General features: G+C 34.7%; 1 protein-coding gene across 9 annotated transcripts in view; it reads right to left on the bottom strand.

Annotated features, from left to right (window-relative positions):
• Nucleotides 1-14,026, bottom strand: part of ARP2 (actin related protein 2) — a 32,028-nt gene that overhangs the window by 12,865 nt on the left and 5,137 nt on the right. For 5 of the 9 annotated variants that reach the window (XR_016058193.1, XM_088870389.1, XM_088870390.1 and 2 more), the window contains exon 11: nt 11,544-11,627. The exons of 3 other annotated variants lie outside the window; for them this stretch is intronic. Coding sequence is in view for 5 of the 6 variants with exons in the window: in XM_088870389.1 (XP_088726515.1) it covers nt 11,544-11,627 (84 nt within the window). In the remaining variant the exon portion in view is untranslated. Of the gene's footprint in view, nt 1-10,455; nt 10,589-11,543; nt 11,628-14,026 lie in introns of those variants that run through there. One more of the 9 variants, XM_088870388.1, reaches the window with a different exon arrangement.

Genomic DNA, 14,026 nt, shown 5'->3' with positions numbered 1-14,026 from the left:
CTTGGCGGTACTTTGCATAAGACTTTTTCGTCTCGTGTCTTAACACTCGGACCAACTTTCTCTAATGGATAAATTTCTTAAGTTTCTTAAGATAGCAAAACTAGTAATACTATGAGATCTCTAAAACAGGGTTGGCTCTAATACCATTTTAGCCCAAAATCTACCCTAATTACTTATACCTAATTTATTATAATAAATACGAAAAGATTGCGGAATTATAAACTATTAGTTGTTGAAGAACAGAGATATAATAAAGAAATACGAATAAAACGATAATTATTGGCAGTATAGAAATGTCAAATATGATCCATGAAGTATGAGTATAATCACAAATTTTAAATGTAAAGACGAATTTAAATTGCATAACTCACTGGTTACATATACAGAGACTTGCGAATTTCTTCCACTCAGCAGGATAAAAAGAAGGTAAAGAAGATAGATTACAATCACACATTCTATACTAGAGAAGTCATAGAAGTTACCGACTTTAGTGGAGTACAAATGTCGATGACTACGGTCTAGTTACAGAGTGAAGAAGAATGAACAAGAAGAAGAAGGTAAGAAAAAGAGATTAAGAGAAAGTATTGAGAAACTGAGAGACTATGCTGCTGTTGCTGAAGGAACTCGGTTCGTTGCTTGAATGCTATCCTTGATGCTCTGCTTGCCTTCTGTTGATCATGGGTATTTATAGAAGATTGCTGAGGTAGAGGATGTGGCTGAGAATGGTTGCTTCCTGCCGAAGGAACTTCTTGTGGCTCTCCTTTGTTGCATAAGAATATTGTTGTCGGTGATATGTCGGTGCTGAATGTATACACGTGGTTGCAGTAGAGAGGCTCTGAGCGACTGATGGTGATTGATGAGAGGTATAGGGAATATTTTGGTTTGTGTGAGTGGCCCGTATGAGTGTTCAACGAAGCAGGAAGGAACACGTCAGTTGATGATGTGACCCCAAATTCGTCAAATCAGTGAACAGTGAAGAGGGAATCTTTACTATGCATTTGTCGTGTCTTTGATACTGTTGGAAAAAGAATCTTTATACTATTGTGCTGTCACGTCAGTCGGATGAAGGGAATCTTTTCTTATCTTTTTATGCAAAGGGATTCTGTCGTTTTATGTAAAGAGATAAAGGGGAATCTTTTGCAGAAGGATTAATCTGTATTAGGTCGAGGATGCACTGTTGGGTCGGATTTGTAGAAGGATTGTATCGAGCCGAAGATGAGTCGTCGGGTCGGGCTATTCTGTGGGTCTTTGGCTAAAGTCCTCCAGTAGGGGATTTCCAGACTGGACTGTTTCTTCCGAGGTTGCTGGCCTGGTGGTGTCAGGAGCAAAAACATGTAACAGTGTTTGCTCTATTTCTTCAATGGTGGCATTGGGGTGTGACTGTTTCAGTTTTTTGAGATAAGCTGAAAAAGTAGGGAGGCTTACAGTATTATTTGACACAGGTTTGAGAGGCTCAGGTTGAGGGGGTATTCTTTTTAATGGTAGTATGGTTGGATTGGTGCTAAAAATATCCCACCATTTGACTTTCACAGTTTTGCCAAGTTGGGGAATATATGTGTAATCATTGGTATTATTTTCAGAGAGAGAGTATTCCCATTTGAGAATCCAAGGAATTTGGTAAATTGCCATGAAATAGAGATGGTAGTCATCTAATTCGGTGCAAGTATTATATTCAGCAAATTTGGTCTGGAAGGCTTGAAAGGTATATGGCATTATTTGGGTTAAAGATCCCCATATTAAAAACCAGTGGCGGAACCAACTGGGGAATCTTTCAAGGATGGGAAATTTGAATTGGACATACCAGGAGTGTATATTATTTGGATTTTGGTAGGCAAAGACTTTATGCCAGGCCTCAATGTATTCACTATATTTATAAGATTTGTATTGAAACTCTGGATTGAGCAGCCTTTTTCCCTGGATGGGATTACAGCCCCAATCTTCGTATGAAAGTAATTTTTTGATTTGCAATTTAGAATATGCATATAATTTAGTATTCCCTTGGTAGAAGTGAACTATGGAAGCTGAACCAGTTTCCATGAGTATAGCCTCATACCATTCGCGAGTCTTAATACCATAGGATGAATTCATGTGATTGGACAAGTAAAGGGGAGCTATTTTATATGGGTCTAGTTCAGCATGATTATCTGAAATAATAGCTTCTGGTAAAAAGGCGGTATCAGTATAAATGGATCTGGGGGAGTTTGAGGTCTGTTTATGTGGGTATGATGCTGGAGAAAATGCTGGACTTGGAGTGGCTAATGGACTTTGAGGAGGGGTCTGTATTATATATTCTGGTACGTTTGTGGATCTCAGAGGTGACATTGGTGTTAGGTCGAGAGAAGAATGGTTGGACATAAGAGGCCCATACCTATTGCTTGGGATGAGATCCATTGGTTGTTTTCCTTTGGAATGAGGATTCATATTGGTATTAGTATTCTTATTTGAGAAGAAGAGTTGCAAACCGTAGGAGTGAAAACCGTAGGAGGAGATGGTCTCGTTGTTGTTAGGTTGTGGTATATGTTCCCCCCTGCAAAAATTCACGGGTTAAAAAGTCAGGCAGAGAGTTAGCAGAACCGTGAAGATGTTCAATGGAAAAATCGAAAGCAGATAAAATAGCTTGCCATCGAGCAAAAATTTGTTTGGAGACAAGGTTTTGAACATCCTTTTGCAGAATGTCTTTGGCAGCCTTGCAGTCAGTACGAATTAAAAATCGTTGATTAAGAATATCGGTTTGAAATTTGCAAACACAATGAATAATAGCAAGTAATTCTTTTTTAACAGTGGAATAATTCTTTTGGGTTGGATTCCAAGCTTTAGAAGTAAAACGGATTAATTGTTCTTTAGAATTAACAGATTGTTTGAGTATTCCTCCTAGTCCTATATCAGAAGCATCACATTCAATAATTTTAAAAGCAGTTGGATCAGATAAGGTTAAACATGGAAGTTCTTTAGCTCGAAGTTTAAGTTTTTGTACGGCTAAAGTATGAATATTAGTCCATGGGGGAGGATTCTTTTTCAAACGATCATATAAAGGTTTTGCGTCTAAGGCTAGATTTTGGTAAAAATCACTGATATAATTGAGACATCCCAAAAAACGTTGTAATTCTGTTTTATCTAAGATTTTATCAGGAAATTTATCAGCAAAGAGTATTGATCTGTCTATAGGAATAATTGTACCTTGATTGATATTGTGTCCTAGGAATCTTATTTTAGTTTGAAATAAATTTATCTTTTTAGCAGAAACAACTAAACCAGCTGTTTTTACTGTGTGAATAAAAGTATGAAGGTGTTTGAAATGTTGATCAATTGATTCAGAAAAGACTAAACCATCATCGATATAAACAATCATAAATTTATAAAAGGGATTAAAGATATCATTCATTATTTTTTGAAATTCGGATGGAGCATTTTTAAGACCGAAGGGCATAACATTCCACTCATATTGTCCAAAAGGGACGTTGAAGGCTGTTTTGTATTTATCTTTTTCTTCCATTTGTATTTGCCAAAAACCAGATTTTAAATCGAATTTGGAGAAGATTACAGCATGTAATAATCGATCAAGTAAATCCTTTTTATTTGGAATGGGATATCTAATCCATTTTAAAACTTTATTAAGGGGTTTGTAATTGATGACTAAACGAGGGACTCCTCGTTCCTGTTCAGCATTTTTATTGACGTAAAAGGCAGAGCAACTCCATGGAGATGAACTGGGACGTATTAACTTCTTTTGGAGTAGATCATTTATTTCTATTTGGCATGTTTGTAATAATTCGGTATTCATTTGAATTGGTCTAGCTTTTGTTGGTATTTTTGTTTCATTAAAACTTGATTCATATGGTAATTCAACTATATGTTGTTTTCTATGCCAAAAAGCATTTGGTAATTCATTACATATTTCCTTTTCAATAAAGCTTTTGAGATGTTGTATTTTTTGTATTATCTCAGGAGATTGGAGCTTTTCGCCGGTGAGCTTATGTTTGATTTCCAGTTGTAAAGATCCTAAGAAATTTTCTTTATATTTGATATTTTGTTTGACAGTATTGATTTCTTTAATTTTTGGTTTATCAAGAAATTCAAATTTAATAGGTGTACCATGTGTATTTGTCTCAAGACCTGTATGGGAAACTGTAACTGGGTATAATAAAGTAAGGAAAGGGACACCAAGGATTACAGCTTGGCTGAGTCCTTTGACCATGATAAATGGAGTAGGGAAGCAATGTCCTTCCATACAGATTTTTGCATTTGAAAGTTTATATTTAATAAATAGTCTACTGCCGTCAGCAGTATTAAGAATTTGAATAGTTTTGTCGAAATATTTGGTAGGGACTAATCCCTCATTGAGACAATTCAAATCAGCACCTGAGTCTATTAATGCTAATGATTGAAACTCGTACTCATCATTTATTACAATATTTATTAATACAAACCATTTTTGGGTTATTACTCTATTAATCATATTTACTGAATGTTTATTTGATGTTTCTCCATAAGTCATTTGGTCTAAATAATCATTGGGATGATATGATTTGAGTAAATGATTGAATTCTACTATATCTTCTTCAGTATGTAGTTCAGAGCTATTGTCATGAAGTTCAAGGATTTGAATTCTTGTTTTTAATTGAGATAATTCTATTTTTATATTATTGACTTCGGCTTTGAGGTCAGTAATAGTAGGCTCTTTTTGGGTAGCTTCATGTTGACTGATCCTTTTCATGATGTCAGAAAAATTATAATTATCAGGAGGCTTGACCAATGGTGTATGTTTTGTTTTTGATTTGGTTAAATTGATAAACTGAGTAATTATTTCTCTTTTTTCATTTGGGTCGGATATTTTCTCTATTAAGTCTAGAATAAGATTGTCCTCTTTTGTTAATGTATGAATATCAGAGGATGTAATAGGACATGTACATATTTCATTATTTTCGATATCCGAACTAGTATCTGACCAATAAAAGTCATCATTATGAATTGTGCCTATAAAAGAAGTATCACTACTGGAGGAAGTAGTATCTGAATCTGAACTATCTGAAGAATCATATAATTGAATAATATCATAAATCTTATTTCTGATGGATTCATCTAAAGTAATAGAATCTAATTTTTGTTTTACTTTGCATTGGCTTTTGTAATGGCCTACTTTGCCACATTTATAACAAACAGGTAATTTTTTCTTATTTTGAGAAGATTTAGAAGCAAAGCGTTTTGTAAATTTCTTATATTTTTTCTGTTTGGTTGGAAAGGATTTATATGTCTTATCTGGTTTATCTCGATGTTTCTTCTTTTTATAAACTTTATGAATTTTATGTGGTTTGGTTTTATCTATATGACCTTGGTCCATATGATAACCAAATTGTTGACAAAAATCTCCTAATTCCTTTTTGCCGCTTAGATTCTGTTTATCAAGTTGCCGCTTGAGTTTTAAATCTGTGCACAGGGCTAGGCCCTCAGCACATATTTCTGAAGATAACTCTCCTAATGTATATTGGGAATAATTTATGACACCACTATTTTTATTTTTGAGGCGTTCCTTAACTTTTTCAGCAAATAGGTAGGGTAATCCTGCTACAAATTTTTCTTTCCAATGGTCAAGATTACTATCTTCTCGTATAAGTAATCGAGAGAAAAAGACATCTTTATACCATTTATAATGTGACAATGTGGGGCATCTTAGATTGGATAAAAGATCAGCTGTTCTAGCTGCAAGTATTGAAGTATTTCCTATGAAGTGAAGAGCAATCGTATATATCAAAGAATTGACAGCATCACTCTCAGAATATACCATATCTTGGTTATGTTCATTTTTTGTTGTCCATTGCCGAGTATTTATTAATATTTGTTGTTTTGTTTGTTCATTCAGGTATGAGTCCCACCATCCTCTCAGCCATCCAATGAATCCTGAAACTATGGCTTTGGCTATTTCTTGGTCATGGCTTCCAGCCATTTTACAAGCAGATGCATACATAGTCATATGTTTCATTGTATCTAGGATTCTATGATCAGAGATACCGTCTATATTCCAGTCTATAATAGTTCGTCCTGAATATGTAGAAGTATGACTTGTTAGATCTTCTTCTAATTGTATATCCACGGGAGTTGGTCTTTTATAATATGGTCGAGCATTTATTGGTTGCCAATTCTTACTATAATTGATTCGATTAATACTTTCTGGAGTTAGTTGTATTTCTGAGAATGCCTTTTGCATATTTTGTATTGTATTGGTAATGGATGGTCCTATAGATGGTTCTATGGTTTCATTAGTTTGAAAAAGCACTTCTTCTTGTAGAGCCATATTATCATGTTCAGGGATTTTTGTTTTCCCTTTATCATTATCTGGAATAATAGGAGTAGGAGTAGATATCACTATTGTTGGTTTGGGTTCTTTTATTTCTAATTTAGATAATTTAGAAATTAGTTGTCCCATAAGGGTTGTATTATCTTCCCCTATAAGAAATTTTTCTTTATTCAAATCAGGAGGTGGTTTGAAAAATAATTGCTTTTTCTCTTTGTGAATAGGAGGTTGTAGTAAATTTTCTATTCTATTAGATTGTTTTCCAAGTGTATGAAGACAAAGATTGGTATAATTATTTTGTTCAATTATGTGCGGGAGTAATTCTATACGAGGTATATTCGCATTATTAAGTTTATATGGTGTAGCTACTGTTTCATATACAACTATTTGAGTAGATGGTAATCCTTCAGTTTGATCTGAAGATTTTGGTACTGTGGTTGCCATTCCTTGTATTTTCAAACTTTGTTCAGGAGGGTGTATGGATTTAATAATATATATATATATATATATATATATATATGGGAAATACTGGAGTAGGCCTACTAGCCTACAGCTACATATAGGCCCAACGGTCGAGATTCAATCTGGGTTGATCCAATAATCATGATTTCATTTCGTATTTTAATTTTAATTTTTTTATATAAATCCAAATCACTTTAAATTTTGGGCGTGTATTCTTTAAAAATATTATAATCCAATAAAAATATCAAAAAAATATTTCGTGAAAAATAAATTGACCAAAATACCCCAAAAACATTTCAGGGGTATTTTGGGCAATTTATATTTTACGAATTCTTTTTTTTAATATTTTTATTAGGTGCTCGTTGATGAAAAGAATATATGCCTAAAATTTCACATGATTTGGATTTGAAGAAAAAAAATTAAAATTCAAATACAAAATGAGGTTGTCCGTCAGATCGGCCTAGATTGAATCTATTTGGGCCGTTGGGCCTATATGTAGCTATAGGCTAGTGGGCCTACACCAGCATTTCCCTATATAATATAATATATATATATATATATATATATATATATATATATATATATATATATATATAGGTGCGGTTTCAATAAGGTTGCAACCTTAAACAATCCAATTAAGGCGCACCTCCAAATTTTATTATAACATGTAATTTTAGTGTAAAAATTTATTAGGATTATCTAAAAATGTATTTTCATATCTAATTATAAAATTTTAAACTCCAAAAATAGTTAAAATCGTGTAGATCTATAAACATGTGAAAATCTTGAAAATGGACAGTCTAGATAATGTGTTGCAAGATGCACTATTTTTAAGACTCAAAATCTTTTTTTTTTACACATTCATACATCTCGATGTCGAGATGATCAATTAGAGGGTCTTTCAACAATAAAACAACCTTTTCCAATGGATTTTTGAAGTGCATATGTAATTCTACATTTTAAGGTTGCAACCTTATATAAACTTTTCCTTATATATATATGTATATATGAGTAATGATCCTATAGGACCCTCCCGTACCCATGTGTGTAGGACCCCAAAGGATCACCATTAAATTTGGCACGGATTTATAGAAAAGTCAAGTCCCACACCCATGTGATAACTTTTCTAGAGATCCGTGCCAACTTTAATGGTGATCTTTTGGAGTCCTACACATATAGGTGGGAGAGGGCCCTATAGGATCATTACTCTATATATATATATATATATATATATATATATATATATATAATTTAGGCAATTGTAGTTTCCATTTTCTGATGCTCTCAACAATATGACTAATTGGGCCGATTGTAAAAAAAGAAATATTGTTCCTAATTCAGGTTACACTTAATGAAGGAAGAACTAAAATTTAGACACAAATTATTTCAGTTTCTCCCAAGGCCCCCTCCCTAATTAAATCCCAAAGAATAACCCTGTCACACTTCTATTAAAACCATGTATCTATGTCATCACGCCAAACAGCAAAATGTAGGCCATCTGATCTTCTTGAAAGTTCTACCATAAAATATGCATCAGGCTGGGTTACAGCCGATTCCAGAAAAGCCCAATCCCCAGCCAGCATCCGGCTATTCCAAAATTTCATCCAAAACATGGGTGGAATGGCCTCCAAGAAATTAAAATAAAAGTCACCAATTGTGATCTTAGTAACCCACCCAAAACATGGGTGAATCATTAACAATCATGTGACTTAGATAAAATTACATACGTAAATTACATAAATTATGTTATGTAAACTACAAAATATTTGCAAATTACATTATGTAACTTGCACAAATAACTTATATATGTATTGGAACCCCTTTGGATTCGTAAGGCAAGAAGTATCGCACAGACAAAGGCGGTGAGTAAATTATTTAGTGAAAATCTGAAAGGAAAAAAGGGGTCATTCAAATAATAGATCAATTATCGATGTCAGAGGTCAGAAAAGCAGAACTTCTATATTATGTTATGTAATTTATATTGCATATTGCGCATATACATATGTAACTCACATATAACAAGGGCCCATCAGGCCTTGATACTAAGGCCCTGGCCAAGCCTGTTAATCTCCCAAGTTGGAAATTCAGGCAGGGCCCGGACCAGTGCACTCTGACCCATCGGGCCGGCCTGGCCTGCTTGCATATCTGCATGTACTTTGAGGTTAGAAAGGCTAGGATTTGTAAATGTTTCTTTAATAAGCTAGGGATTTTTTTACAGTCTATGGGATTCTGGTCACTCAAAATATGCGGCAGCATATACATATAGGACACAATATGAAATAAAATAAGTACACATTGCAATTGATACTCAGTTCTTAAATTAGAATCTTAGGAAAATAATAGCACAATATGCAAAACTAGTTGGGATTTACATCATTCTCTAAAGTATCATAAACCAGAATTCTAGGGTTTCGGGATCTCTTTTATCGTCAAATTGTCAATAGAACAGTTGCATATATTTATCCATATCATAAACCAGAAATTCAGGGTTTCAGGATCTCTGCTATTTAAACAGTTCCATATATGTACCCCTATCCTAAACAAAAATTTAAGGATTTTAGGATCTATGTTATTGTCAAAAACAGTAGTATATATAGAACGGTGTACGTTTATATAAGGTGGCTACCTTATGAAAACAGTAGACAAGCACCTCCAAACACCACAAGAAAGTGTTGTTCCAGCGACAGAAATTCCCTTAACTTAATTTAGCCAGGAAAATTCAAACTTGGATACAAGATGTCACAAACAAAAAACAAACAAGATCTGAAGCATTGATTGAAATTCAAAGCATCAAGCTTACAAGCCAAGCTTCTAGCTTTCTGGTGAAAATGAGGAATCACTTTGGAAACAATTATCAAAACTCTGATCTGAATCAGGAATGGGGTTGAGATCAAGGTGGTAGCACCACCAGTGACTCAACTACCAGTCTCGGTTTCCATTCCTACCAACGCTAACACCTTTCGAAAACTATAACGGTTTCAAAAATTGCTAACCCACTACTAACCATTAACGTTCAAAAAAAAAGCTCTCAGCTAAATCTCTATTTATGATAAAAAAAAGCTTTACTTAGAACCTAAGAGATCCCAATTCTAATTGGAATAGAACTCCTTAGTATGATAAAATTCGTAAATTCGTGATGACACTTTTACCCCTGATAAAATAGATAATTCTGCCTTCAACAAAATATCATAACAACCTTAATTCTTTTCAAAAGTGATTCTAAAATCTAAAAAAACTTAAAAAGCTATGCAACCTAAAAGTAAATCCTAGAAAATCCCAAAAGTAAATCCCTGAAATTTAATAGAAAAAGTTTTAAAATATGAGGCAGCCTATTCCACATCACCATGGCTTGAAATTCTATTCTCATCCCATATTATGAAATCTAAAGCTCCTAGGCATAGATTTGGAGGATCCATAAACACTTAAAAATGGATTGTCCATAGAATGTGTTACAAGATGCATTGTTTTTAGTCCTAGTAATCCTTCTTTTTTAAGACCCACAATTGTCGAGGTCGAGATGATCGATTTGAGGGTTTTCTAGCACCAGAACAATCTTTTTACGGCTGGTTTGGAAGGTGTGGCCCTGCTTTCTAGCATCTGCCTTGTATAAAATTTCTCCCAAAAGTAATAGTTTATATATTTTATAAAGAAAGGTTGAAAATAAAGGAAAAGCATTTCTAAGTCTGTATTGTATGCAGCTGCACCTCAAATACCCCTGGAAAAAGTATATCTGATGCAGGCAAGTCTGCAAATCCATCAACTCCACCTCGACAGCCTGGGAAAAGAATGGGCTTCAGGCCCTAAAATTGGTCCATCTTTCATCACTTTTTCTATGATCTGCACATTTTTGGGATTCCAAATTCCACAGTCAGCGACGGATATCAATTTGCAGGTCATCACAAGGTTTTCATCACCTTATTTGAGTACTTTGGCGACGATTTGAGGTGCTGCTGTTTGTTGCTGCAGCCTCATCAAAACCTCACCCAAAAAACCAAATAAATGGCGCCCGATAAATACTTGAAGTGACACCCGTTTATGAACTATATGACCTAGTGTCAAATTTAACAAAACAATGTACAAAACAAAGTAGGGGGACATTCTAGTTGGTTGAAACCTCTGATGGAAATTTTGGAAACTGGTATGCCTAGTATCTGAGAAGCATACCCAAAAAGAGTTTATGTAAGTATGGTTTAGTCAATGGGTTGAAGTCAGTTATTGCTTGCAGATTTCTCACTGCAACTCATCTAACTCATCTTTTACCCCGTTTTGATATTACTTCAAAAGATACCAGCTTGGTAGGTTTATTGATGCTTGTCCTTGAAGCTACATAGTACACGACTAAAATAATCATAAAGAATTTTGCTTAGTCTAGAGCTAGTAGATCAGAGTATTGGATGGTACATAACACTTTACTCAACATGTAAAGATGAAATGAAAAGCAATACACTCCATTCACACTTCAAACAAATGGCATCCATAAAGAGCAATTTCGAACATAGAAATGTAGCATTTGATATTCCCTACAATAAATCAGGAAAAAGAATCAAGGGCTTCATATCCCATGTAGAACAAAGCACCAATATTTTTGCAGACCTGGTTAGATAAAGCCAACAAATGACGAAATCATCATATAATGATCAGAGAGAGTCTGCCAAAAGTCCTTTAGTAGGCAAAAGGTTCTTTCTAAAATAGTGATCTACATTCTGGATTGCAACCCAACCTAAAGGTGTAACATGTTAGCACCGATTACATTTATCTAGAAGCAAAAATTAAAAGGTTACAATAAACATACCATCATGCGGTTGTCAATATCCATTTCCTGTATGCAACGGAATACCATGTCAGCCATTCCATCACCTTCAACATCAATGAGTTCCTATAGGCACAACAAACGTAGGGTAAGATATGAGTCATACATAAAAGGGAAAGTAAACCATCGTCCAAGGGACTGTATATGGCCCTGCATGCTATGTCCACCATCTTCTCTCATTGACTGGTTAACCTCCAACAATCAGGATGGAAGGTGGATGTTGTCTAGGAGTGCTATCATCAGAGGCCCCTGCATAATGGTGTACACTACCTCCAATAAAAGAAACTGCACCTCAGACGAGGAACTCGGACCCTTGGAAGTCCAAGTCCATTTGACCAAGTTTTCACTAAGCCACCGAAAAAGCCAAAAAATACAAAATAAAATTGGGAACAATCCTGAAAATTTAATAAAAGTAGAAAAAAAAATTAATAAACAACATAACAAGTATATAAAGCATGAGAAAAAAGTTTTTAATAAATATTAAACTGGTTAAACATCATTTTCTCATAAAACTCTCAGAAAAATAAGAAATATAGAAAATATTAAAAACAAAAAACACAAAAAGTATATCATCATCATCAAAGCCTTTTCCCAACTCATCATCATCATCATCATCATCATCATCATCATTACATCCTTTTCCCAATTAATTGGGGTCGGCTACATGAATCCTGGTTCTCCATTCTGCTCTATTAAAGGCCATATCCTCAGTGAAGCCATAAGTCCCCATATCTTTTCGGACTACTTCCAACCACGTCTTTTTGAGCCTATCCCTCGCCCTTTTTGTCCTTCCACTTGAACTAATTCGCACCTCCTAACAGGTGATGTAGTTGGTCAGCACCACACATGGCTAGCCCACCTAAGTCTAATCTCTCTCATTTTATCACCTATTGGTGCCACGTCTAAATTCTCTTGAATAGATTCATTTCGAATTTTATCCCTTCTTGTCTTGCCAGTCATCTATCTCATCATCCTCATCTCCACTACACTCATTCTATGGGTATATTGTTTTTTGTCTGTCTAACGTTCCATCCCATAGAGCAAAGCTGGTCTCACCGTCGTCCTATAAAACTTACCTTTCAGCCTCATTGGTATGTGGCGATTACATAAAATTCCAATTACTCATGAAGCCTTATCCCAACTATTTGAGAAATTATAAAATTAATTACAAATAAAAAGTATATACAAAATTAATTATAAGCCAATTACAATTGATTTAGTTAAAGATTGAATCAATTATATATTAATTAGGTATCAATATACTTCTAAATACGCTGAATTTGGGGGTGCTCTAGACTCGGCAACCTACAGGTCCGAGTGACTTGGGCAAGTCCAAATCGACAAGGAAAAGTATACAAAGAGACCATTTACTTTTTGCACAAGGAGGTCACAATCACTCTTGTCATTTGGATTTCAAATTGGGTGATTGTAATAGTGTCATTGAAAAGACTCAAAGTTTAAAAAAAACTTTCTCGAACTTCATGACTATAGCCCATCATCATCATCATTTTAGCCTTTTCCCCATTAAGGGATCCGTTACATGAATCATGGTTCTCCATTCTACTCTATTAAAGATCATATCCTCAGTGAGACCATAAAGTCCCATATCTTTTCGGACTACTTCCAACCATGTCCTTCTTTTGGGCCTAACTATTGCTCTTTTCAATCATTCCACTTGAACTAACTCGCACCTCCTAATAGGTGATGTACTTGGTTAGTGCCACACATGGCCAGCCCAACTAAGCTACTCTCTCTCATTTTTTCGCCTATTGGTGCCACTTCGTGATTAGCCCAAGCCATCCAATTTGACATCTAATGAGTAGGAGTGGTTGTGACCTCCTTGTAATAAAGATAAATGGTATCATTGTATACAATCCCAATTGACAACTCACCCGAATTTTCTTACAATGCCCTACATAAAACAAAGGATGAGAGGTACGGATGTTCAATCAGTATGTCAGTTGCATGGAGCATCTCTCATTTCCTATTTTTCATTTAATATTGGACCATTTCAGCGTGGAGGCTTTTCAAGAGTGAAGGATAGCCATATTTCTGGGTTCCACCCAAGACAGATTACATCAAGTACTTAGTACCTGCAAGATCCAATTAATAACATGCCTATTCCCGCCACAAAAAATACCATATAAGAAGTTGGTTGCACGTGGAAACCTTTAAGCTCACTAATGATAATTTATCACTTTGGTTTTCTTAGGGTTTCAAGATAATATTCATATCTAATAAAAGAAAACTCATCAGTGCAGCAAAACGCCAACCTCTACCATTTGATTTTATCAGTTTCTTGCCACAATTTCTTTCAGATATCCCTCAGTGAACTGAAGAGGGATAGAGAGTTCGTCTATTCTCCTCCTTCAATCTTATCCTATTATTATGATGTGATATCTGTACTATGTGTTGAAACAGCAAGAGTTGCCAAAACAAAAGAAAAATGTAGAGAGAGCGTTGAG

Source organism: Amborella trichopoda, chromosome 6 (assembly GCF_054954075.1).
Source record: "Amborella trichopoda isolate Santa Cruz 75 chromosome 6, AtrichopodaSantaCruz75HAP2 v2.0, whole genome shotgun sequence".
NCBI lineage: Eukaryota > Viridiplantae > Streptophyta > Magnoliopsida > Amborellales > Amborellaceae > Amborella > Amborella trichopoda.
This window is presented reverse-complemented; position numbering and strand designations above follow the sequence as displayed.